Genomic DNA, 25,302 nt, shown 5'->3' with positions numbered 1-25,302 from the left:
GGGTCAGAAGAGTTATGCGTTTGCATGGAACTGAATTGGACAGTGACTTTGTTTCATCATTGCAGACAAAAAACTAATCAGAATTTTTTTTCTTTTGGCCCCAAATGCAAAGGCAAGGATTTTGTTTAAAAGTAGGACCAATGCACTTCTGATTAAAATAAGTGTGATACTTTTAAACTTTGTAGACTTTTGAGATCTACAAGCTGATGGAGTGCCCTGCTATAAAAACGATTCGAAAACTGATGTACAAAGTAGTAAAAGTGTTGACGGGGAAAGAAGAAAATTCACATTGCATCAAATCCTTGTTCTAATACACAATAATCAAACACCTTTGGCATTTCCATAATTAACAAAACTTTAAAAGATCATTCAAAACTTAGAACTTTTACATTTCAGCTGCCTTAGATTAGAGTTAGATTAGGGAATCCTGCATATTACAGATTCATGACTGGGGATCATCAGTGGTTCCTGAATCTGATTTTGAACCAGTCAAAAAGTTGGTCTGAAAAAAATTGTATCAAAAATTATTTATTTTACACAGACCACAACTTAGTTCTCTTTTAATCCTCGTCTCTCAAATGCATCTCATTTATTTTTTCCTTTAAGTCCATCCTTTGATCAATTTGCCAGATCTGTGATGCCAAGATGAAAATACAAGCAGGGCTCTTCCAAGTGCTCTGGACTTGTGGGATCACCTGGAAGTAATTAGTCACAAAGGGGCTTGCTGATGTCGCTCAATACTTCTGCCTCACCCATTTAGCTAAAACAGTCAATCAGCTAAAAACTCTCCTCAATGAGGGATGAAAGGATGCTTTTATTTTACAATCAAACCAACAACCTTCTGAGAACACATCGGTTTCTTTTCCTTAAGAGCGTTTCAGCTAAAGTGAAGAGAGGGTTGTTGAAAGGAGGCGCAGATCTTAAAAGCTTTAAGACTTCAACACTTTGAGGTGTTCATCAAAGACAATCAGCTTTGTTTGCTGAGTAAAACAAAATACTGACTGTTTTTGCTCCAATTTGGTTTAAATAAACCTAATGAAAAAAAAAACATTCAACAACAGGAATAAAGAGAAAACTGCCTCTGAAGTAGTAAGAGAAAGTAAGCGTAATTCAGTGTTCTTGATAAAAATGCAGAACGCTCGAGAGGAGTCACTGAACATGATTGAGCCTTTAGCAAGGCACCGTACTTCAAGAAAAAACTTCTCCATCAAAATATGAAACTATTCCACTGAGACTAGAGAGTGGAATAAGACTGTGACATCAGACTGTGACGTTGTGGATTACTTATTAAAAACTGGTTATAAATGTCTTGTAAGCAGCTCCCAGTGACTGTTAACTTATTTTATGAACAGAAAAAAAGTATTCTTAATCGTTTAAATAATAAAATTGTCATTTTAAGATTCAAAAGATGGCTTTCAGATAGGAGTGCACCGACTGCAGTTTTCTGGCCAATCGCAGTTTTTTTTTTTTTTTGTCTGAAATGTTGCGAAATATATCAAGAAAGTCATTGAGTTGGTAATAGTGAGGTAAATATTGTTAATTGCAAATAAATAAACATAACCTGGTTGGCCAGTATATCAGTCAAACATCTCTCAAAGAAGAGGACAGTTGTTGATTTTTAGGCCTTTGTTGAGGTAGAGAAGAGTGGGGGACAAGATCAGGTTCATATGTAAGTATTGGCCTTTCACCAATCCCAAAATTGAGAGAATCGTCGCTGATAAACAAATCGGTGCACCCCTAGAGATGAAATGCTGGTGAAAATTAAAAATAAAATAACATAGTTCCTACATGTGATGATGACCAGAAGGGTGCGAAGCAGAAGATCGACTGGCTTCTCCCATCTCTCCGACACTCGGGCCAAAACCTGCGGGATGAGGATTTCTGCAGGAACGTAGAACTGCAGGGCGAAAGTGATGAATATGCCGGAACAATACAGGAGTTTTACTGCCTGGTACGTCCTGCAAGCAGACAGAAAATCAGCACAAATATTACCACAAAATATCAATTTTCTTAAAAATAATGACATACAACATGAAAGTTATAAACTTTATGATGTGTAGTTTTTATAAACATCCCTTGGTCTCTTCTTTCCATTTGAGACAGATGCTGCTAATTACAATCTTTGAGTTCTCAACCTCATTGAACAGCCAATCTATTCCACTAAAACGCAACATCAGTCCAGTCACAAAAGCCACTTCAATGGGCGTCGCTCTCCTGCAGCTGTGATGATAGCAACAAGTAATGAGTAAACAAATTCTGTCTGAGACTTCGGTTCCACTTTTGTTACTGCGGGCGCGCTTCCATCAGAGGAAACCAGACTAATGGCCAGAAAAATGACACCTTTGTTTCTGAAATGCTGATTATCCAGCTAACTTTATATATAATTACCGAGGGCTTCTCATTAGCTTTTACGTCGGTCTGTGCTGAACTTTGGGGAAAGTAAAAGTTTCAAGTAAAACTTTTTTTATACCACAGAAAAATCTTCAATGTTACTATTAGAGCCAGGATAATTTACTCCCCTGCCAGGGTAGAAGGACTTTACAGGCATCTCTGATCAAAGATCTGTCAAAAGTTAAAATTACACCATGTTGTCCAAACTGTTGACATATTTCCACCTGCTTAATTATTTTATCTAGGCATGTCACTTGCTCAGGGTTAAACAAGGTCAGCATTCCCACAGTAAAGACCTACAAAGAAATTTGTGTTATATTAATACAAAATGTTTCCTCTTTTAAACTAAAATATTTTATATCATATTAGACTCTGTTAAAAACTGTGGATTGGACCTTTTATTGCAGATGAAAGGAAAAGAGCAACAAACTCTTTAAATTGTCTAAACTTCTTGTTATCTTACCAACAGTTTGGCAGGTTTAAAGTTATGCTGCCGCCAATGTGCTCTCCAAAGCACATGTACCCGATGGTGCCGAGGCTGATGTAGAGGAACGTGACGATGCCCATACCCAGATACAAAACCTGGGTGAATTTCTGCGGCCGCTGCATTTTATTTTCCAGAGGGAGGACCTTCCAATGCACAAAGACACAAACAAGGCAGGACAATTAAAACAACGGCTCAGCAGGTGAAAACCCAGTGAACATGTTTTTGGAGTCTGCTTATAATCAGTGACTCAAAATGTCCCTTGTTCTCAGATTGTGATCTCTTGATTTTGGCATCTGGACATTACAGAAAAGCTCAAATTTGCATTGACATTTCAGCAAAAGCCCATGGCTCCATTTCATGGCATTCAACATGTTCAAAAGCATTATATTCATCCCTTCATACTGTGCTGGTGGCAAGTGAAACAAATGAAGGTTTTGTTTTCTTATCCAAAGCTCCCACAGAGACCTATGTGATCAGCAAGCTTTACAAAGAAAAGATACAAACAACATTTGGGCCTGTGATCTTGTCCTCTTTTTCCAGGATCACATCCAATTAAAATTCCAAACAAGGCTTTGGTAGAAGAATCTAACACATGTGGACGCACCACATGCCTGTGTATTTGAACACAACCAGGGTTACTTACAGTCACCGTGAACAAAGAAAGTCCAATATGTTGCAGCTGTCAGTATTTGGGCATCAGGAAATAATGATTTGGCATTAGGTTCTAGGCTTATTTTTGTGGTTGTGGTCGGCGCAAGTAGCAACATTTTTCTGTTGCCATATTAATGGACCATATTGTGTGACGCCAGTAGCCCCAGCTTACCCGTCATTCAATGGACCTACCACTGAAGGAGGTCCGGGAATGGTGTCATACATGCCATTTGTATGGGCCGTTTTTACAGTGGAAATAGACAAACGAGCGTACCAAACAGCACCGACCCATGTCATACTGCTCAGTGGAAACGAGGCATTAATGTCTCACTGCAGACCTTCAACCTGATTAGCATGTATACTTTAACTCATTTGTTTGGGCTCTTGGTCCCAGTGATGCTGTTGGGCCAATCTTCCCTTGGGTAGATCATTTTGTTCTTTTACTCTAGAATATAAGACAATTCAAGGTTAATTTCATGGCTGCCAAATCCTCACCTTTCAATCACAATATCTGACAAATAAGATTTACCATAAATAAAATATCAAATATTTATCTTATCGCCAAGTTTTATTTGACAATAATATTTGTTCTTAGGGTTTTTTGGAATTATAATCAGACATCTTCACTTCAGCCCCATCTGGACAATGGAAATGGTTCCAGAAGTCCTGTTGTTCAGGTAACATCTACCTGAATGAACTTAAAATGTTCCTCACCTCTTTGTAAATGTATTTTAATGACAGTCTGTGCGCAACAAGCAATTTCTTCTTCACAGACTCTTGAAGGCTGGTCATAAATGTGACGCAACAGTTGAAATGTGACAGAAAAGAAATGGTGCTGAACTCAAACGATGACGAAGGAATAACAACCTGGTTTCAAAATGCTACAAAGCATTAAGAAGCGTTTAAAAGTGAACCCTGTGGTTTTAGTTTTTCACATACAAATAAGCATTTTCAATTACTTTACGGACTTCTAGGCATATCATTATTATTTGTAGTTTTATTGGCATAAATCTGAATGATGAATAGTATATTCTGAAACTTTCAATAAGAACCAGCATGACCTTGTTTAGCAGTCTGAGCTACAGTTTTGTTTGAACAGCTGTAAACCAGGAAATCCTAAAAAAGGCTGCAGTTTTAGAAATGTTCTGACCCAGTTACCTTCACATCACAATCTGAACCCCATCATTCTCACTCAAATTAATACATTTGATTATATCTTCCTGCTTTTAACACATAAACTTCAACACGCAATCTCCATTTGCCATTTATAGAAAAAAGCAGCATTAATATGTCACTACTGACAATGTTACTCTGGTTGGTATATTTCTCATCATAAACCAGCACTTTGAAAAACACAAAACAAAACACAATGTTTCCTATTCTTGTGTTGTAAGCAGATGATACTGTAGATAAATAATAGATGTGGTTGCATTAAATAGCTGAAGCAGATACAAATTTGAAGCATTTTTTAATCATTCTTTTACTTTATCATCATGACTTGGTCACTCACCACGCCGATCCCTTCGAAGGCAAAAATGGCCGTCCCAAAAAACAGAGGGTAGTCCTTGGCTCTGCCGACCTTTGGTAGATCAATAGGAAACGTGATGTTCTGTAAGGGTACAAAGAAAAAAGAAAAGAAATATTAACGGTTTACTTCAGGCATGCCTGGACATTTGATATCATCTTTAAAGGCTTTCTGAATGCTAATTAGTGATTCATTATGGCCAAATACCATACAACTTTTTTTTATATCTACCCAAATCAAATCTGCAGTCAAGGGGTCCTCTCCGCAGATTACTGAGTCACGTTAAAATAAGACCTTGTGCAAGGAGGACGCCCACCTTATGACAGCTGAACTCATTTGCTGACTGAAGCCTGCAAATTACCTTTGCTTGTACCAATTATTTAACACAATTACTCTGCTCTGTTCTCATCAGCAGCAAAAAAAAAAGAAAAAAAATCTGGATAATATATGAGGAACTCTTATTCCTTGTTAAAGAAAAAAAAAGTCAACAGGGAGAATGACTACCTATTAAACATGTTCTCTGTCAGTGAAGGACAATTTTGCTTTGAAAGTAGGGCAGAAAGAAGAATCGGGTTAATAATGATGAACAGATTATTGAAGTAATCAAACTAGAAATCAATTAATTGTCAACTGTATGATATATAAACACAAAAGACATTTTGCAGTAATTAAGATAAAACTGAACAAAAAAAACCCCGATATATTTTGCATTTAAGATTAAAAAAATAATAATTTATCTATAAATATGTTCTACCCAGAACATCTCAAGTGCCACAGTTTTAGCTTCATCTAGTTTAAATTCTGTATTAATAAAAATCTATTATGCACTTTTCGATATCCAATTATTAGTCGGTTAATCAAAGCAAAAAAAAAAAAAAAAAAACTAGACAGCAGATTAGCCGTGCAATGTATCAATTGATTTTCACAGGTTTTAGCTGTTTTTACTATGAATGATAAAACCTACACTAAGGTAATGCTATGTTGTTGCATTTCTGGCAAAAAAACTAATACATTTTCATTTTCAAACTGAAATGTAATATTTATTTGTATCTTTTAATGTATTTCTAATCTTTATATTTAAGTGGTTACATGAATAAAAATAAATAAAAATCAGAATGTGCAAATTTCTTTATCCCATTAATTGATGAATTGTTAAAATAATCTATAGATTAATTGATAATCATTATCAATTATCAGCTTTTCCAATTATACAGCAACTCTGATCTCACTTGGGTTGAAACTCCTCAAATGAATGAACATTGATTTATCATTTCATATTTACATCATTAAATACAAAATAGGGAAGGTTCTTCAGTATGACAAGGACATGTCAACAAATTTGAACTATAGAGAAGTCAAAATCAGCAACTGAGAAAGTAATTGTAAAACTTCTTGTAGTCAGTGTCCTTCAAGTGTGCTGAACTTTGTTGATGCAGATCCAGCTTATGGGTCACATATCTCAGTCCCAAATCTTTGTGAGGTTTCTGATGCAAGAAATTGCTTCGTTTCAAGCCAAGGCCATTCCTCGGCGAACACGAGTGCTATATATCTGCAAAGCACAGAAGCAGGATGATGAAATGGTCGAAGGCCAGGAAACATGTAATCTGGAGACTCTTGTCTTCACCGGTTGTTCTGTTATTCAAAAAAAGCTCAAAATCCAATTGGCCTAGCAACCACTGACAGAGAGGAGAGACGGAAAACTGGGAGTTTATTGTGTTCGGATGGAAAGTTTCATGAACAAAAGTTCAAGCTGAAGTATTGATTCTAATGTAATCACAAAAATATTGATCTTTTGTTCCTATAGGCTAAAAGATGAGTCATATTATCAGAATACTATTGCATCGGCAGCAGCAGAGTGGAAAAAAAATCTACGTTCCCCTACAACGACAAACTTAATGACATTCTCATTGATCTGGATATATCTTGAATCAAGATATTAAACCACCTACAATATTTACTTTATGGCTGTTTCCAAAAGAAAATTAGGTTGTTGGGTTTCATTTGAATGAAACTGAAAGCTTTCAGAAACAGGAACGTTTTAATGTTGGTTAAATGGTTGATCCAGATTTGAGGGCGGGGGGGTAATAAACAGAGAATAGTTTTAAGTAAATAAACATAACATGAGCAGCTGAGAGATTTAGATTATTTTGAGACCTTCAGAATAAGAATAAAAACAAAACTGAACAAAATGTCAAAGCAGCAGTCAATACTTTCCTGCGACTTCACTGAAAAAAAACATTTGCAGAAAGAGGATAAAAGAATAACATTTAATTTCTGTGATTAGAGCACATCAGTTTGCCTTATAATGGAGTAAAACATTCTTCTCATCATGTGGGAATATTTTCAGATTCTCTAAATTAGCTTAGATCTGAGGGGTTTTTTTTAAATCTGCAAAAGTAAAATGATGATTTAATTGACAAGGAGGAACAATAAACAGGCATATTTCCTCCATAATCATGCTGCAAATCAGCTTTAGAAAACGCATCTACACAAAGCTGCTGAAATTGTTGCCTCATGTTTCTTAGCATGACATTTTTTGATTCTGCGCTTCAGTTTTAAAATAAAGTTTAAATCAGGACGTCAATCTGATTATGAAGAATGAATAAACTATATTCCTGCATGGAATGCCTTTTAATCTAAAAACAAATAAATGATAAATTAAAGTTTGTCCAAAGGCATTTACTGAATTATCCAGATTTCTACAGACCTTTTAACCTTTTTAATAATTTTACTAATATGATCATAAAAGAAAATATATGGTGGAGGGTTAAAGGAAAGTAAAGCTTGAATCAAACAGAAAATAAAAGGTTTAAAACCCACTTGTTTGCAGCTTATGTCCATAACCTTTTCTAAATTTTTTTAAGTTTGTGTGGTCAGGGAAAAATGGAAATATTCAGTTTTGGTGCCTTTTATGAAAAGAAAACATTTAAAAAATTAAAATTTTTAGCATCCGGTCTCCTACAGTAAAGGGAAAATTGAGAGGAAACTCAAAACATTTTATTTAAAATAATCCTTTGAATTTTTCTTCTTTTTGGGCTAAAAAGCTCTTCGAGGACAAATTGTATTATATCATGAATTAGTTTAATCTACAGCTGTTATTTTAAGACCAGTTATTTAAATCTAAATGGACCCAATCAAGTCCATTCTGGAGCAGATGGATGGAGGATGTCTGTGTCCTGTGAGAGTCCTGAAAGGATTTATCTTCTAGCAGAACCTCCACTGATCCTCATGACTCGAGGGAATGAATATATCAGAACCCAAAATGAGGCCAAGCTATGCAAATCCTGGCATCTCCTGACAATCTGCGTTAACAGCGGCGACGCAACTGCACCGCCTGCACAGATGAGTCAGTGTGAGCATTTTCTGCCACATGCCGTTTGAAACTAATATTGATTTGTTTGTCTTCCACATGTGTAAACAGAACCCAGTAAAGATTGCATGAATCAGAACGGGAAATAAAAGATAAATGAGGTGGTTACCATGAGGGAGTAGATATAGATCAGAGCCAGACTCAGGGTCATGACCAGGTTTGCAATGAGAGAAAGGGGAGCCAAGAACTTCAGATTGGGGGTGAAAACCAGGAGGATGAAGAAGGGCAGGAAGAAGAGCATGTAGATCCGGGAGTCGAAACTGGGAACCAGGACATCCGTCTGGTTGGTGTGGTTCACCTGGCAGCTGAAGGTGGTGGCATTGGCTGCTTCCACAACCTGGAAAACAAAACACAAAGTGATTCAAAAACAAGTCATAGAAATGCTATACAGAAACAAGTCAAAAAGCACAACCATGTTAAAGCAGGAACAAACAATTGTACTTTTCTCCCAAAGAAATAGAGGGGGGGAAAAAAGGCCCAAAGAAAAACTACAAAGCCTGAAGAACTATTGATGAATAACACTTTGGCAGTCCAATCCAAATATAATCTAAAAATATAAACTGCATTGTATGTCTTCCAAGACTGGTAGCTTGCTCATACAATTAACGAAAGGATGCTACCCTCTAGTGGTGAGACGATGCACAACAATAATTAAACACCATGCTTCTTCATCAGAAACGTTAGTGGTTATCATACTGAAGCATTTTTCACTAGTTCCTAAAGATGTTAAGGCAAACAAAATGATCAAGCATTGATTTCTAAAGGCTGTTAAAAAATTCCAGACAAAGATTTGATTTGTAGTGAAAAGTTCAGAAGTCAAAGGTGAACTCATTCCTGTGACGTCACGGCGGCCAGACCATATTTCATCACATGCTTTTGAGAAAAGGAGACCAAACATTGAGACCTTTGAACAAGTTTACTTGATTACATTCAGATTTTCCTCAACTGAGTGCTAATCCCTTAACAGCCAGGATGAAATCTAAACATATGAGCAGGAAAATGGGCACACATTACGATGTTCTATCATGTTTTCTACTGACGAGGACAATGTAAGGTTTTTTGTTAAAGCTAAAGGGATAAATATTACATACATGAGTGAGAGTCTGAGGATATTTGTAATTATTATTATTTTATAATGCGAAATCTGAAGATTCTTTGCAGCCTGAAGAGGAATTTAACTAGCATTTCCTGGGTTTTTCCACCTCGTCCTGCTGTTAAGGCAAAACCAATAACTGGTACTGATTCTTCTAACTTGTATAATCTTTGAATGATAAGATCTGCAAACAGATCCTTTCAAAACTGTGTAAACTTCAATTCTAAGTAAAGGTGTTTGTTTGATCTGAGAGAACCTAAAGTTGAGAATCTGAGTAAAGAGACCGAGCTCCGTATGTCTACATTTCTGCTTTTTCTAATCCAGTCGTCCAGCTGGTTTAATATCAGCAGACAAGGTGACCTGAACTGTCATGCCGACAGGACAAATATTATCCTCAAGTATTCTCAAGTGGGACCAGCAGGAGAGACAGTTCTGCATGTGAAAGTGTGTATGTGTGTGAGCGGTTGGGACCTGCTTGACGTTGTCACTGAGGAAAACGAAGTAGACGCAGCAGAAGCCAATCTGAGTGATGATGAGGAACAAGTTCACGGTCCGACTGAGAAACAAGACACAGAGGAGGAGCACACAGTCAGATGTCAGTTGTTAACAGCCGTTATTTACCAAGTTTAAAGCTTTCACAACTTTAGATAATCTTTGTTTTGCTTGGACTAACTAAATTTAGTTTCTTACATTTGTTTCACTCTTAAGCACAAGGAAAATAACTACAATATTTGTCTGCAAAAACACTTCAGAACTACAAATAAATTTCAAGATAAGATTTTACTGAAACCTATGGAAGACAATAAAAATAATAAACAGTGTAATAAGGTATTCTAATTTTTCTAGCAGCACGAACTACCATTTCTTTTCTGTTTTCAGTAAAAACATGTATTGATAAATTAAATAATAACAATTGAATTATTATCAAAATTATATTTATATCATGTTCAACATTTTGTTACAAATTTTATACTTAAATACCATGAAACCTTAGTAATTCTCCTGAGGTTTATGCCTAAAACAAACCATTTTTATTTTGCACCGACAAATAAACCCTAGATTTTCGAAAGGAATAGAAGAGTGTGTGCTTTCTTTTCAACATACATCTGCTTATTTCATTTTTTTTATTACAAATTTTTACTGATTTTAATCAATGTTTTCTGATGAGAAAGTACATTTATTTTTTTGTCTATTAGGAAAACCTTGCCTGGGATATTCCTGGGTTTGAGTAAAGATATCAACATTGTAACTGATTGTTTTTCCTCTCACCTTCCCCATCGTGAATGCCTCCTCAGCCATGATATGTTTTCCATCCCATACTGCATCACCTCTCCGTAGGTCATAGATGGCTGGTTCATCCTAGTGAAAACAACAAATAGAGCAAGTAAGTGAAAACTAAATGAAGAAATTGCTGAAGTATGGAACAATTGGCAGGAAATAAACACAAAAATACAGCACAGCTTTAAATGAAGGCTTGGAAGGAAACAATAAACCAAGAAATGGAAACCACTGGACCAATACTTTTTCCACCTATATAAAGGTAAATATTTAGTCATACAACGCAGTGTTTCGCAATGATCTGACCCTTCTGTTACTATGAGAGGAAGTGATGACAAGGCATTAAATCAGAAGAGTCAAGTTTCCATAAACATAGTTGTACAATTTCAGACTGATACGGAAGCATATTAGACTTCTTTGAAGACTGTCTTCATTCACGCTTCTGATCCAGTCAATCTCCTTTAACTCAAGTGGCAGAGCTACAGGAGATCTTTATACGAACTCAGCAAAGGTGGACACATGGCGCATGGGCTGCAGCTTGCAAACTAGTAAAGACACAACAACAGCTCACTAACATGCAGAACCCCCAGGGACTTGGGCTCAGTGGCAGGGAATGTTAAAAACACCAGCAGCACAGCTCCCAGCTTCTGATTAGTCGAGCTGATTACATTCACTGTAAACATGGTGTTTGGGGTTTGTCTGGCAGCGTTGACGAAAGTGTGAGAGCACACACGACGAGCTGCCAAAGGACTCCTGATTACTGAGCAGAAAATAGAGACCTAGTGGAAAGTAATCTGTCTACAGGAGCTGGCAAAACACACAATGAGCCAAACAAGTCTCCTGAACTGAACGACTGATACAGAGAGAAAATACATCTTTAGGTTTCAGTTACAGTGACCTGAAAGTTAAATTAACACAATCTAAACAGAGAAAAGAAGCTGCACTCTGAGTTGAGCATGGAACCCAGACATAATTTTAAAGTGTGCACATATTTAATTAAGTGGAATCACTTATGGGGTTAAATTAATTGCATTAAATTGCGCCTGATCTCCACCCTCTTGTGGAAAACCTGACACAAGCAAATGTTTAACGTGAGCCCACTTTAAATGCCAGTATCTGACTTTTAACTTGCAGCTGAAATATATTTTCTACTTACTTTGCACTGAGGTGGTGGGAACATTTCACTAGGAGCTTCATGCAGTGGACTGCGATGATTCCCATAACCAGGAGACTGATTGGTCCAAGCTGGAAACAAGAAGACCGAGCTAGATAAATAATAATAACCAGGGTTTCTGCAGGTTTCACCAATTCAAATTTAAGACATTTTAAGATCACTATTAAAGGAATTTAAAATCTATATCTCCACAGAAATGTTTAAGCATTATCTAGCTAACTGCCAATAGATTTACACTTATCCCTGATGGATGCAAAAAAGTGAACTACCTAGCTAGTTTTTTCTAGCAATCTAGAAAGGATATGTCAGCAGTGAGTTTGGAGTCACAGAATGAAATGATGATGCCGGAGTGCGACTCAAACTTTCGACTGACAGAAAAGTCCAGCGAGAAAAAAAACCCAAAAAAAAACACAGAATACACAAGATTAAATAGTTCTGTCAAAACAAAATGTAGGACCAATAATTGATTAATTAAAGGCCAACTTATCTTTTTAAATGAATTTAAGATATTTTAAGGCCTTAAAAAATAAATAAATGAATTTACTAACAAGTATTATTTAATAAATAACCAAATAACAAATTCAGCTAATAGTAATGTGTTTGGACATGGAGACAATCCACCAATGTATATTGCGAACATGCAAACTCCATGCAAAAAGAACCCAGGCTAGGATTCTTGTAGAGACTTGTTGGGCCTTGTTTGAAGCAAGTAGGCATGCTGCAAGTAGGCAAGTAGGTCTTTGCTGCAAGTTAAGTGATACTTAACTGTATCACAAACTGCAAACACAAACTCAAATGTGTATATCTAAACTCTAAACAAAACCTAACATTAAGCAAAGCCTATGTGGAAACCATTCAGTACTTCAAAAGCTCATGTTCTCAAGATGCAGACAGGAATTCAACAGTCTTGAAAGCGCTGAATCATCAGTCCTGTTCAGCCTCGTCTCATCTTCAACAAAGCCAGAACAGGAGAAGTTTAGGCGTGGTTTATTTTAACAAGGAAGCCACTTGCACACACTGTTGTGCTTAGAGGCATACAAATGAGATGATTGAAGGGTAGAGTCAATGTGCTCTGGGATCTTAACTCCAGTGTCCTAATTAAGAAACTTAGTTCAGTGTACTATGTGTCTGAACAAGTTTCAATTGTAAAAACCTTTTTTCAACCACTTATTGTAGGAAAAGAGAAAAAGAGCTGCAATATTTTTCCTAGGAGCCAGAGTTTTGCAGCAGGCATACAATTCTTTAAAATGATCCATTAGCACAGGACGGATTAGGAGTGTGTGCATTAGTTTCTTTCCTGAAGCATTGTGACAATGATGTTTCAGGACCCAATAAAAGTAGCTCATAGCGCTTTGAAACACAAAGCTCTGATATGAAAAATGTGCTGTTCTGACAACCAAAACAGATAAAGTTAATGGTATAAAATAATACAGTTAGCGTTTACCCATATTAAAACAACTTATGTGACCAAAGACCACCAGGAGAAAACAGCGTTATAACTTCTGACAGGTGAAGAGAATGAGACTCTTCTCTTGTTTTTCTGAAGAAGCAGGACATATGCCAAGAACATTTTATCCCCAGAGCTAACATGCTTGAAGCACAAAAAAAGTCTGTATAATACCAGTCTCTAATAATTTGTACAAAAATACATAAATGAATGCAATGACTGGTACTAAACTCCCAACAATAAAGACATGATGTTCTAATTTAATCTCTGTAAATTAAAACAAGATCCTGTGTTGAACTGAGAGATTATATTTTAAAGAGAAAACGAATCCCCTCTTTCACAACAGTATGGTGATTCCTTTTGATTATTAGAAATTTAATAGCTATAAAACAGATATTTTGGTATTTTTTTACAGTTTATTGAGCAAACTATGAATCAACTGATTGGCAACCAGTTCGACCTTATAAGGACAAAACTGAAAACTGTTGTCTTGATTATCTTGATATAAGAAGTGACTCATATTCTTCAGAACAACATGCAAATAGATTTCTCTTTACTTGTTGCACAAGCAAGATTTCTTATTACATCGACCACAATTTGTAACTTGCAGATGTTTTTTTTGTTTTGATAACAGGTCCCTCTGAAAGTCTGCAAAGTGCTGCTGTGTCTCTGTCTTTCATCCAGCTGAAAGGGACGTAAGCAGAATCAAATTTTTAAAGGCCAGGCCTCTGGTTTTATCTGGAATAATTGGACAATAGCATCGTTGTGCTTACCACCAGTCCAGCGTTTTTCACGGCCAGAGGCAGCCCCAGCAGACCAGTACCGATGTTCCCCTTCAGAAGGTGGATCAGAGTCTGACAGAAACTGAAAAATGGCAGAATAAAATAGTTTAGAAGCTGTTCTGACAGGTCTTAGTGAACTGTTTGAAGGTATTTCACTCACGAGGTTCCTGTTCTTCCCCCAATCCGCTCATAGTTTCTCTGCGGTCTGGATGGTCCAGGAGGAGACGGACACAAAGCGTCCAGTTCTGATGGGTTTTGATCAGAGAGGAGAGACCCTGCCATACAGTGATAACAAGTAAAGAGAAAGACATTTACAGAAGACAATTAGAACTTTTGTAAAGTCAACAGCATGTAACGCTATTGTATACATTCATGACAATAATGGGGAGTATGTAAACTTTTGCACAAATCTTTAACAGAATTATATTCCATGTTTCTTCACATCTTTACATACAACTGCGTCGAGTTCTTGCTTGAAGCATAAGCAGGTTTACCACAAACAACTTTCATATTAGAAAAGTCATGTGTCAAACCTATTTAGAGGAAATAACTCATTCTATTAAGGGTTCGCAAGAGATACCACACAAAGTTTAATTCAAAACTGAAGATACTTTTAGACACTGAACATGCAAAGGGAAGGAAATACAGATACATTCATTCTGCTGAAAGTTTATCACCTCATTTGTTTGATATCAAGTGTGCACTGAGGTCAGTGCTCATAAAAATAGATAAACTGAAACCTCATGACTTTATCAGAAACCAGTTTAATGCAGAGATTCCAGGCCTTTTGGAGGCAGCTGACTCTAATGAAAAAGGAACAGAAGACCTTTTTAGTTGGGATGAAAATGAACAATGATAAGAAGCTGCAGCTGCAGACTGATGCATGCCTGCTGGCATATTTTTAATAAAAACACCAACAGATCACCACAGCAGCAGCCAGACTCCAGAAAATCAGCACAGTTCATTAGCTACAATGGAACAAAGAATGCTTCATCGCAGTGTGAAGTAGGACTTTAAAATGAAAGGGAGGCCCATCTTTAAAACATCCAACCGGTCAGAAACCTTTTTTATTAAGACAGCACTGTTGATGCTCGTGACTCTGGCACAACAAAAACACTCAGTGGTTTGAAATGAGTAAATTAAGTTTACTGCCTTACAAAAGACGGTGGATAAAATTTGCGTCAAGATCAAAAGTTGCATATTTTCTCAAAAAGTTTTGAGTTAAATGTATATAGAATGAAAAGAAAGATTCTTTTTGGAGGCGCCCTACTAAAAACATTGTAGGCCTAACTTCGCTATCAAACTGTTGTCTCATGTAACTTACGCCAGAACAGCAAAGTAAGATATGTTTAACTGACAGATTTAATCAGCAACACTGACTAGATGCTGAGTCTTTGATCATTAATAAACATGCAAACCTAAAATGCTCCATTTGTTTCTGTCATTCTCTTTGGTAATAACAAGCTAAAATTCAGAATATTTGTATTCATCACATTGAAGCATTAAAAAGAGTATTTAATACAAAAATGTTATGTGATGAGGAAGAGTAATAACGAGACAGTTCGACAGACACTCACCAACACCCTTCACACATTGCTAAACCACAAAATGTTGTTGCTAAAGGAGATGTCTGTTCTCAAAGTGCTGTGTCACAGTATATTCAAGAAAGGTTAAGTGGAAGGAAAAGGTACGGTAAAATGGGTGAGCGACTTGGACTTAGAATTTTATCCCGATATTTTATTGTAGCACAATATGCTAAAAACTTTAGTTTATTAAATCAATTATCTTATTGAAGATATTATAATTCACTGAGATACACAAGTAATAACGAAACAAATGTTTGTGACCTCTTGCCAAAGAACATACAAGCCAGCCAGGCCATCAGACCGATCTCATAAATGAAACGAAAGCTGCTTTGATGATTCAATAGGATTACATGTAATCCGTCTGCAACCAAGTCTCATACTGCAACAACAAAAAGAATATTTTACCTTCCGAGTTTTATGATATTGATTACATATTTCCTACCGTCTGCTCTGCCATCCACGTCGCTGGATGCCATCATGGTGGGCCGGGTGGCGCTCGCGGGTGCACGGGTGTTGTTTCTCCCAGCCTCACGAATCCCAATGCAGCAAAGACAAACGGCTCAGCATCGACAGCTTCTAAATGTGAAAATATGCTGTTAGCTGCAGCAACTCCAGCAAAACACAAAGAAGTTCCAGCGCAAAGGCAGATTGTGTAAAATGTTGCATTATTAACTACAGCTTAAAAAATATAAAAGTCCTACTTTTCAAAAGTCTAAAAAACTCTAAGATTATGAACTTTGAATTAAAAGAACTTCTTAACAATTACAACAAAGTTTCTGACAATTTGTTGACTTCTTCCTGTCAGAACTGAACATGTAAACAGAAAGTGAGCGTGGACCTCACATGATTCTTTATGCCTGAACTGTTGTCATCAGAATGCTGAGCTCAGCACTAGAACTGGCCATGACTGTCCTTAATCTATATCTAAATATTTCTGTGGAGAAAAAAACTTGATGACTGAACGAAATGAGTCTGGAACAGAACAGACTCAATATATGTAAACAGAACATGATAAATAGAAAAAAAAAGAAGAAGTGCTTTAAAAATTCCACTGTTGTACTAAATTTTAATTATTTTTCATCTGTAGGTAAAATCAAAATAACCTGCACTTTTCCAGTCATCAAAGCACAATGAAAATACACATATTCTGTGTGTTTTAGTAGATTTTATGCAAACCTTTATTTATTTTTTTAATGGAAACAAAGCTTACACCTGTTCAAGTAGGTCTAATATTTCTCACATTTTGCTATTTTGGCCCAAATAGCAAAGAAAAATACTCTCCTACCAGGCACCAATTGCATTTAACTTTATCTGATCCACTGAAATAGAGCGCTAATCTCCAAGTGCCTCTCCCATCTTTAAGGCTCCTGCCATCACTATCAGGGAGCATCAAGGCCAAAGAAACCCAGATGTTATGCAAGACGAGCACAATGGATGGAAGTTCAAACAAATCCTGTTTGGCATCTGCTGTGTAATTAAACAGGACTTTGTTTGAAGATTTCGCTGTGCACCTGTCTGTTTTTAGCTGCAAAAAAGACAAAAGTCAAAAGGTTTAGGAAACAACCTGTTTGCATATTTAGTGAGCAAAACCGTTAAGAAATCAGGAACAAACAGGAATTTTTAAACCACAACTTCTTGTGTAACAAAACAGCATTTTCTAAGCTAAAGTCTAACGAGTTCTTAAGTGCAACTGCACTCCAACTTTTACATGCATTCTTTCCTCTACACACACATTAAATGAATGGCTGGTTAAAAGAGGTGAAGAACATACTGGTGAGGGAATTCAGCCATCATTCAGTTGTGCTGGAAATGAGATGCAGCTAAAGTTGCAGGATAGTAGCTGTCGAGTCTGTGTGTGCATGACAGAATGAATGAAAACAATCCTGCGCGAAATAAAAATAAAATGAATAATTCCAGGGAGACAGAAATGTAGCATTAAACCCTTTTTTATTTTTAAATAATTTTACTGATTTTAGGAGTCCATAACCCAGGTTACAGGGAAAATACCACCAGATCGTTAGTGGATGATAAAACAAATCTATTTCTTATCTTTTATTGATGTAAGCATTTCTCTTCACAAACAATATGCTGAAATTTTAAAAAGTAGCAGTTTCAAACCCCTACAATATTGCTTGTTCCTGATTGCAATAACAATTTTAGTTCTGGCTTAAAAGAGTTAAATTTGGGAAGTTACACGCAGTATCTCTGCTACTTAGCAGACTACTTATCCTAAATTTTTTGGTTAGAATGAAAATAGAAATGACTAAATGGTATAAACAATTATAAAATGGATGAAATCATCAATGTTAAAGTGTCTAAGAATATGAATTGCCGTTTTTTTATTTTATAATAATCATGTTGGACATTTAGATTTTCATGTTAACATTTTCCATGACAGTCTTATTTTCATTGAAGATCATCCTGCTTTCAGAAAGTCGCACCGCATCATGACAACGCACGTACCTTGCGCTAATTGCTGTGTGCAACAATTAAATCCGCGCTACAGGGGTGAAAACACTCATCTGTCAACAAATCCCAAAAAAGAGAAGCTACATCCCAATCTTAAAACACAAAACTCCCTGTCAGACTAGGGTGCGGCCAAACCACAGCAACTTTGTTCAACTGTAAGACTTCATTTCCAGTGAGAGTGGTTCTCCTTTCATGAGAGCAAGCAGACACACAAGCTGCAGACCGTATGCAGATTAACACGGTAATCCTATCAATATTGCCGGTAATCTTTGGCCAGGAAGACGTGCAGGTTGTCAAAGCGGACATGAAGCTGATAACCGGGAGAACCAGCAGGTGAATCGTGTTTCAGATAACGAACTGCCCCGGGCTAAAGGTACCGGGATGATACAAAGCCCGGAAGTCCCCAGGGTGGGATGTACACTCAAATATAAGATACACCGAATTACCAGCTTCTGATGTTGTCACTTAATAAAATATCAAGAAGGAAGAGTAAAGAGGGACTAAACTGGTGTACCGCAACCAGATCGCGTTAGCCAACATTAGCTGAAGGTTTCGATGCCATCTTTGTGTCGGTAAACAGCAGCTCGGGTCATCATAACACACCAGCGTACCTTAATGGTATATCTCGGCCTCCGTCCCTCTGCTTTCCTGCTTCAGCCTTTATCTGGATGACCTGACTGACCGCAGGTCCTCATATCACTGCTGAAAAAGAGCGCTGGCCGAGGTGCTGCACACAGATTCAGACTTAAAGTCGGTTCTGTTCAGCAAACAGCCGTGAGGTCACATGATACGAGTCCCGGGCGGACGCAACCATCTACGTTTGACGTTCTGTTGCTATAGAGTAGGAAACTCGAAGGACGGGTTCTTATCAGGCATGCATGTGAGGGAAGCGAAAATTATACCTATAATATTAGCAGATTTTGGCACAACTTGCTAAATAAATGTTGCAGAGTTTGCACTGCATTATTTTGTTTTGTGTTTGTTTGGTTAGTTGGTTTTTGCAAAGGTATGCGATTTCAATAAAAGAAAAAAAAGACAACAAGAAGTTCCTGGTTTTGACCGCTGAAGGGAGGGAGAACCGGGTACAGTGGGATGGATAATAATAATAATAATAATAATAATAATAATAATAATAATAATAATAATAATAATAATAATAATAGTTTTTTAATTTTATTGCCATGTCATTTAAAAAGCTTTTATTTTGGAAAAACAAAAGAGACACGGTATGTCTATGGTTAGGATGATATGGTCAGTGAGAATTTAAAAAACATTTTCGGGCGACCCATGAACCCAAAATGCCTAAAAGAGATGCTAGTTTAAGACCCTGATACAAGCTTTTACGATTTTGGTCAAAAATGTTGGACACACATTTATTTTTTTTACGTAGCTGAATGGTTTCCGTCAAGGTTTTCAAAATAAAATGTAAACGTGGCAAACCGGAAGTGTGTAGCTTTACGTGATGTTGTTTTATTTAATTTAGGATGTTTTGCTTGAACTTCATATGCCAACTCGTATTATACCAATAAACATTTATTTTTTTTTATAAGCAAACCAAAATCTTTCGCAGTACATTGTCTTTTATTACTTTACACCCTTTCAAAACCGGATATCCTGTTATGCTGCTATCCTTAGCTTTTAAGTGGTCAATCAGGCAGGTAGCCTCCGTTTGTTAGGTTTCTGTAGTATTTGGCGACATTTCCAAGTTGATAAAAATCAAAATCCCGGAGTTGGTCAGCTCGCTAAGTGCGACACATCACTGACAATATGACTGTGAGTTATTTTTAAGTAATTTCAGCTTGTTCCTGGATGTGTTTTAGCTTTAGTATGTGCCAAATGTTTTCAACAAACTAATACTTCCCGCAGCTGGACCGTTTATTAGTCACGGGTTATGTAACAACCATTAAAAAGCCAGTTCGTTTAGCATAAATTATAAGAATTTGCCGTCATCAGAGCTGTTATAACGACTAGGAATTTTTGGATTTTGCTGTAAATATTTTCATGTCTGGAGGGACCAGTATGCTTGAAAACATTTGCTTCAGGAATGTCCGATTTTGACGTCAGATCAGTTTTGCTTTTCTTTCTTCTAAAATAAAATGCACATATTAGCCACAATGGTAACTTTTTTTTTACTTTAACTTCCACACCAGACTTTCAATTAATCATTAACCTGTTTTTAAAGAACCACAAGTGTACTTCTCAACAAATTAGAACAATATCAAAGAGTCAATATAATCCAGAAATTCAGTTGTACTTCAAAAGAAATTTTCTTACCCTCTTGCTGAAAATTGCTACATTTCAATCATTTTAGAATATTTATCTCAGACCGTTGCAGAAGTTTTCTATTCATCATGAAATTCTAAATTTACAGCTAAATAAATTCTCTGTCTCACAGAAGCATGAGTTTGAGGTGGCGATGACCTGTGAAGGGTGCTCTGGAGCTGTTACTAGAATCCTCAACAAGCTTGGAGGTAAAACTGTGACGTCTCTTTCATCTTCTGTTCCACTTGCATTTCTGGTTTCACTGGAAGCACTGGCATAGCTGATTGTTTTTTGGTACTCATTCACTGCACAAAACACACATGTTTACAAATAATATCAATGTTAAAAATGCTGTGAAAGAGGTTTATGTTTTACAGGAGATGAAAAGGAAAAAAAAAACCTGATAATATAAAATGACACATAACTGGTTACAATCGAAGAAGAGACAAAAAAAGACAGAGAAATGACAAAGCAGTACATCTAAACAGACATCTCTAAAGTCCCTAACACTTTAGAGAGGAAAGTTTTAGGGATATGTTCTATGATTGACTTTATGTGAAAATATAATTACAATGGTTATGCAGGATGACAATGTTCCAAAACACAGTGAAATGCCCCCTTCAGAATGGATGAAAGCCATTGTAGTTTTCGAGTGGCCTAATCAAAGTCTGGACTTAAATCTTAATTAAACATTGTAGCATTAATCACAAGCCATTCATGCTTGAAAACTCTCCGATTAAGAATGATTCTGCAGACCAGATTGTGCCAAAGTTCCTTCATAGCAATATTAAAGATTCATTGAAAGTTGTTCCCCTTTTACTCTATGTAACTTATATTTTCTTATTTATTTTGTACAAATTAATTTTCACTTTGTCATTACACTGGATTTTTTTTTGTAAGAATTTTTTTGTCATAAAAGCCATATTTTACTGATCATGACAGATTTGTAAAAGCAATAAAATGGTAAAACATCCATTGTTGTGAATAATTCTTAGAATAGCAAAACTATTTTTTTGTGCCACATTTGGTAAATTCAGGCATTACCCTGGTAAAGTACATTTTAAAAGCATCATATGTCAATATGTTGAATTATATTTAGTTTTATGACAAACTTACAGTTCTGTGCAAACAAGTCCTAATTTGAGTTGTGAGAAGGTAATTCATATCAATGCAAATGGGTCCTTAACCGATCAAGAAATGCTTACAGGAGCTTGTATTGCTTCCACTCGTGACTTCTTTGCTCCGAGTGTTGACTCAGCCGCTCGGTCACCTGATGCTGAACAGCTTGTTTGTTTCACTTTTATTTGACTTGGTCATTAAATTGTTTTGAAGCCAAATTTCAGTTCCCGTTTTCAATTTTGTTCTAGTCCCACATTCTTAAGCTTCGATTTTTCAACAAGATAAAGAAAATCTATTCTTCAAATCCTCCTTCACAGTCAGGTCAAAGAGAGCTGAAAAATCTTTCATTCATATTAGAAAGAGAAGCAGATATAAAGAGGAATATCTGTTTGTTTCCAGTCAGTTGATTGAACAAGGTTTCTACTTCTGTTTTCGCCTCTCAGATGTGAAGTTTGAGATCGACCTGCCCAAGAAGCTGGTTTGGATCGAGTCAGACAAGGATGTGGATGTTCTCATGGAGACGCTGAAGAAATGTGGAAAGGAAGTCAAGTACAATGGCACTAAATGAAGGAGTCTGCTTCATATGTTTAACAGGTGACACTATGCTGACAATAGAGTTAAAGTCCATGTTAATGATTGCTGTATAGACCGTTAGCTTTTTCTTGATGGCTTTGTGGATTAAAACATAGTCTGCAAAAAATCTGCATACATTTAATGTTTCTGAAACTGTTTAAACTGTAATATTACTTACAAGTGAAATGTTACATTATGTTTTTGTTTTAGAAAACCCTGCTGCTATAAAATCAAGACTTAAGCTACACTTGAAATCTATTACCAGGAGACCCCAAAAGTGCCGCGCCTCATCAACCCACGTGTTTTGAAAAGACCTGGGAGGCAAACTCCCTCAGATTGAGCCCCCCTCGTTTCAAGATGACAATTTACAAATAGCTCTTAGTGGAGGATGTCGTCATGCATTTAGGTTTGGAAAAAAGAAAAAAAAAACTTCTAATTTCTATCCTGGATTGATAGATTATTTTTTTGTGGTGGTATAAAATTTAGTATTTGAAATCCGGTTCTTTGTCCAATTTGCTATAATTTCTGCTTTGCAGTTTAGAGGACTTTCAGTTGAAGCTTAAAGAATGTCTGTTGCTGTTTGTGGTGAACATCCTCTTAAACTTGCAAAATGATCCGGATAGTCTTCCTTCAGAGCAGTTCAAGAACATTCCCTGTATCCGTTTCAAATAAAATGAACTGTTGGTCCTTTTGCTTTTACATTGACTCAGTATTATTGACAGCAAATGTTATCCGACACCGCTTCGTGGATAATATCTATAGTTGTAATTGGAGAGGAACGATAACCATGTTTTTGCCATTTAAGGACTTCCACTTTTTTACACTACAAATCATCAGGCATCGTATAAATTATAGTTATGTAGATTCGCTAACAGGCATCTTTGTATCTGTGTTTATGTTACCACTTCTGAAGTGGGAGACAAATAAATTTGATTTTCAGAATGTCTTATTCATGCACAATGGAAATAAAATCAATTATGTGTCAAGCCTCTGCCCATATTTTATTAGATCTATGCTAACCACTACTCTTGGAGTGAACGCAGGTGTCTTAGGCTTTTTCAGGACAGACATTTTACCATTCACATCCAGTTTGTCTTGTTTTAATTTGATCATTTTTTTAAATTATGTTTGCACTGACCATACTTAGGTGTCATGTTTCTTGTTAAAATGTTGTGAAATGAGCAACAAGACCACAAGGCTACAAACTAGATCCACTTTTTGTGGATTGTGTTAGTCACTGTTGGTCGCAATGTGAATACAAAAAAGAGGAAATAGGTAAATGCAGTTATTAGAGATAAAGGTTCAATGCGACTAAACTCAGAAGCCAGTGAATTAGTTATTCATCTCAATTTGCATTTATTGGCTGCTGATGATGGTCATATTTCTACATGAGCTGAACTTCAACTTCTACTAACCAGCTCAACCTTTAGGAGACGTCTAATGTGTCAGCTTGAATCCACATTTCAACCACCAGGAGGCGCTGCGGGACAAATATGCGTGTGAGAAATGTTTTAATGAAAGAATGCCTCACACTTAAGATGTTTTGAGTTTTTCTGAAGTGGACTGAAATTGGTTGCAGAGGGATTTTTTTAAACCAGTTTTCCATATAAATCAATCCAGCAGTTTGCCAAATTCATAAAACATGTCTGAGGTAAAATCCTGTAAAACATGTTATCAACTTGATTCTTCCAAGATAAGCTGCATTATTTAACACCTCTAAGCTAATGTCTGAATATATCACATTAATACGGAAGTTTATATGTGGGAGATACAGTGTCCTAAATTTAAAAAATAAACCAGACAATAGTTTAGCTCCCACTACAAAGCTTGAAATATTTTATCACATAGAAAAATTTGAACAGCACCTTTTTCAGTGGGAGCCACTCATCATTAAATGATGTATAGAAGATCTAACCATGATGTCGAATGGGGCAATCAAATTCAGATCCAGGCCTTATAAAACAACAAAAAGACAACATCGGCATTAATAAAGAATTCAACAGAAGTCCAAATAAAGTGCAGCACTGCCTGGTTCTGCTATTTAAATATATGACCAAGCTGTCTGCACAGACAGCCAAGGAAAAGAACAGATTAGAGGGTGTAACCTAAAAAAAGCAATAAAATTTATTTTTTGTGTGTTTTATTTCTTCATGTGTGCACATGGTAGAGGTGAAATTCCTTCTTTTTCACTATTTTAACTGGTTTCTTTCATTGAAAGCCTTACTATTGCTTATCAGGACCTCGTTCAGAGGTTTCTATGAGGTTCATTTAAGTTTATGGTTGTGATGTGGAAAAGTGTGAAAAATTCAAGGATGGAAGTGGGGGACTTTAGTTTGGTTGGCTTTTGAAAGGCACTGGATATTTAGTGTGCAAGACATTTAAACTGCTCGAGTCAATACCAAGCACATCTTGTAAGTATTTCACGCAATTAATGTTGAAATTAATAAATAAAGTCCATGCTGCACTTCTGTTCTTATGGCATCTTGAGGTCCCAGGCCTGCCACAGTTCAGTTTGCCACTTTATTCTGAGATGTCTCATCACTGGAGCAAAACATAAAGATAACCCTTTAAATGCTTTTTGAACCATTATTTTTAGGTGATTTTAAATACTGAATTGATCCTGCATGCTGTTTCACTTCCAGGTAATTTTATTTTGTTGCTGAAGAAGAGCCTGATGACGTACGACAGCCATTGTGAAATTGTATAAAAAATGAATGATAATTTGAACAGGCCATCTACTGTTTAAAGTAAATGCAAAATGTTTTACTGAGGTCTGACGTCTAAACAGATAATCCTGTATAATTGATGCTTGCTCAGCCTTTGTGGAAATATGTTGAACATGTTGTAGAGGCTGCATTGGATGAAGAGTCCCTGGCTGGCCTCAATCTGAACCACCTACTGAGGAGAACAGAGCTTCATTGTGTACAACACAAACTCCACAGATAAGGTTGTCAGCTCGTCACTGGGTTCCTCATCTTACTCTATTACGCACACAAATGTGGTGTCATTGTAATGCCTGTGCTGGCTTCTGATTTCACAGGGAGAAGCTGTACCTTCAGCTTAAATGTATGAATTTTCTTGACATCACTGAAAGG

General features: G+C 36.5%; 2 protein-coding genes across 4 annotated transcripts in view; one reads left to right on the top strand and one right to left on the bottom strand.

Annotated features, from left to right (window-relative positions):
• LOC129360540 (proton-coupled amino acid transporter 1-like) overlaps nt 1-20,653 on the bottom strand; it is a 39,105-nt gene extending 18,452 nt beyond the window's left edge. The window contains exons 1-11 of one of the 3 annotated variants that reach the window (XM_055030848.1): nt 20,528-20,653; nt 16,227-16,360; nt 14,359-14,473; nt 14,190-14,280; nt 11,952-12,040; nt 10,787-10,876; nt 9,989-10,073; nt 8,534-8,761; nt 5,040-5,138; nt 2,855-3,021; nt 1,789-1,958 (exon numbers count right to left, since the gene is read on the bottom strand). In XM_055030848.1, coding sequence (XP_054886823.1) covers nt 1,789-1,958; nt 2,855-3,021; nt 5,040-5,138; nt 8,534-8,761; nt 9,989-10,073; nt 10,787-10,876; nt 11,952-12,040; nt 14,190-14,280; nt 14,359-14,473; nt 16,227-16,263 — 1,171 coding nt within the window. In that variant the 5' untranslated portion in view covers nt 16,264-16,360; nt 20,528-20,653. Of the gene's footprint in view, nt 1-1,788; nt 1,959-2,854; nt 3,022-5,039; nt 5,139-8,533; nt 8,762-9,988; nt 10,074-10,786; nt 10,877-11,951; nt 12,041-14,189; nt 14,281-14,358; nt 14,474-16,226; nt 16,361-18,864; nt 19,104-20,527 lie in introns of those variants that run through there. The other 2 variants (XM_055030845.1, XM_055030846.1) reach the window with 2 other exon arrangements.
• LOC129360541 (copper transport protein ATOX1-like) lies at nt 19,882-23,193 on the top strand. The gene is made up of 4 exons (XM_055030849.1): nt 19,882-20,026; nt 20,649-20,724; nt 22,078-22,228; nt 22,418-23,193. Exons 1-3 carry the CDS (start codon nt 20,021-20,023, stop codon nt 22,200-22,202), a joined length of 207 nt encoding a protein of 68 aa, XP_054886824.1. The 5' UTR covers nt 19,882-20,020; the 3' UTR covers nt 22,203-22,228; nt 22,418-23,193.
• Nucleotides 23,194-25,302: the final 2,109 nt, after the last annotated feature.

This window comes from Poeciliopsis prolifica, unplaced genomic scaffold (assembly GCF_027474105.1).
Source record: "Poeciliopsis prolifica strain line A6 unplaced genomic scaffold, Auburn_PproV2 SCAFFOLD006, whole genome shotgun sequence".
NCBI lineage: Eukaryota > Metazoa > Chordata > Actinopteri > Cyprinodontiformes > Poeciliidae > Poeciliopsis > Poeciliopsis prolifica.
The sequence above is the reverse complement of the archived record's forward strand: the minus strand, read 5'-3'. Positions and strand labels throughout refer to the sequence as shown.

Bases quoted from the DNA above. Each gene is read 5' to 3' on its own strand.
- LOC129360541 (XM_055030849.1), top strand. The intron at 20,725-22,077 runs GTAAAACTGTGA...TTCGCCTCTCAG, and splicing joins AATCCTCAACAAGCTTGGAG to ATGTGAAGTTTGAGATCGAC.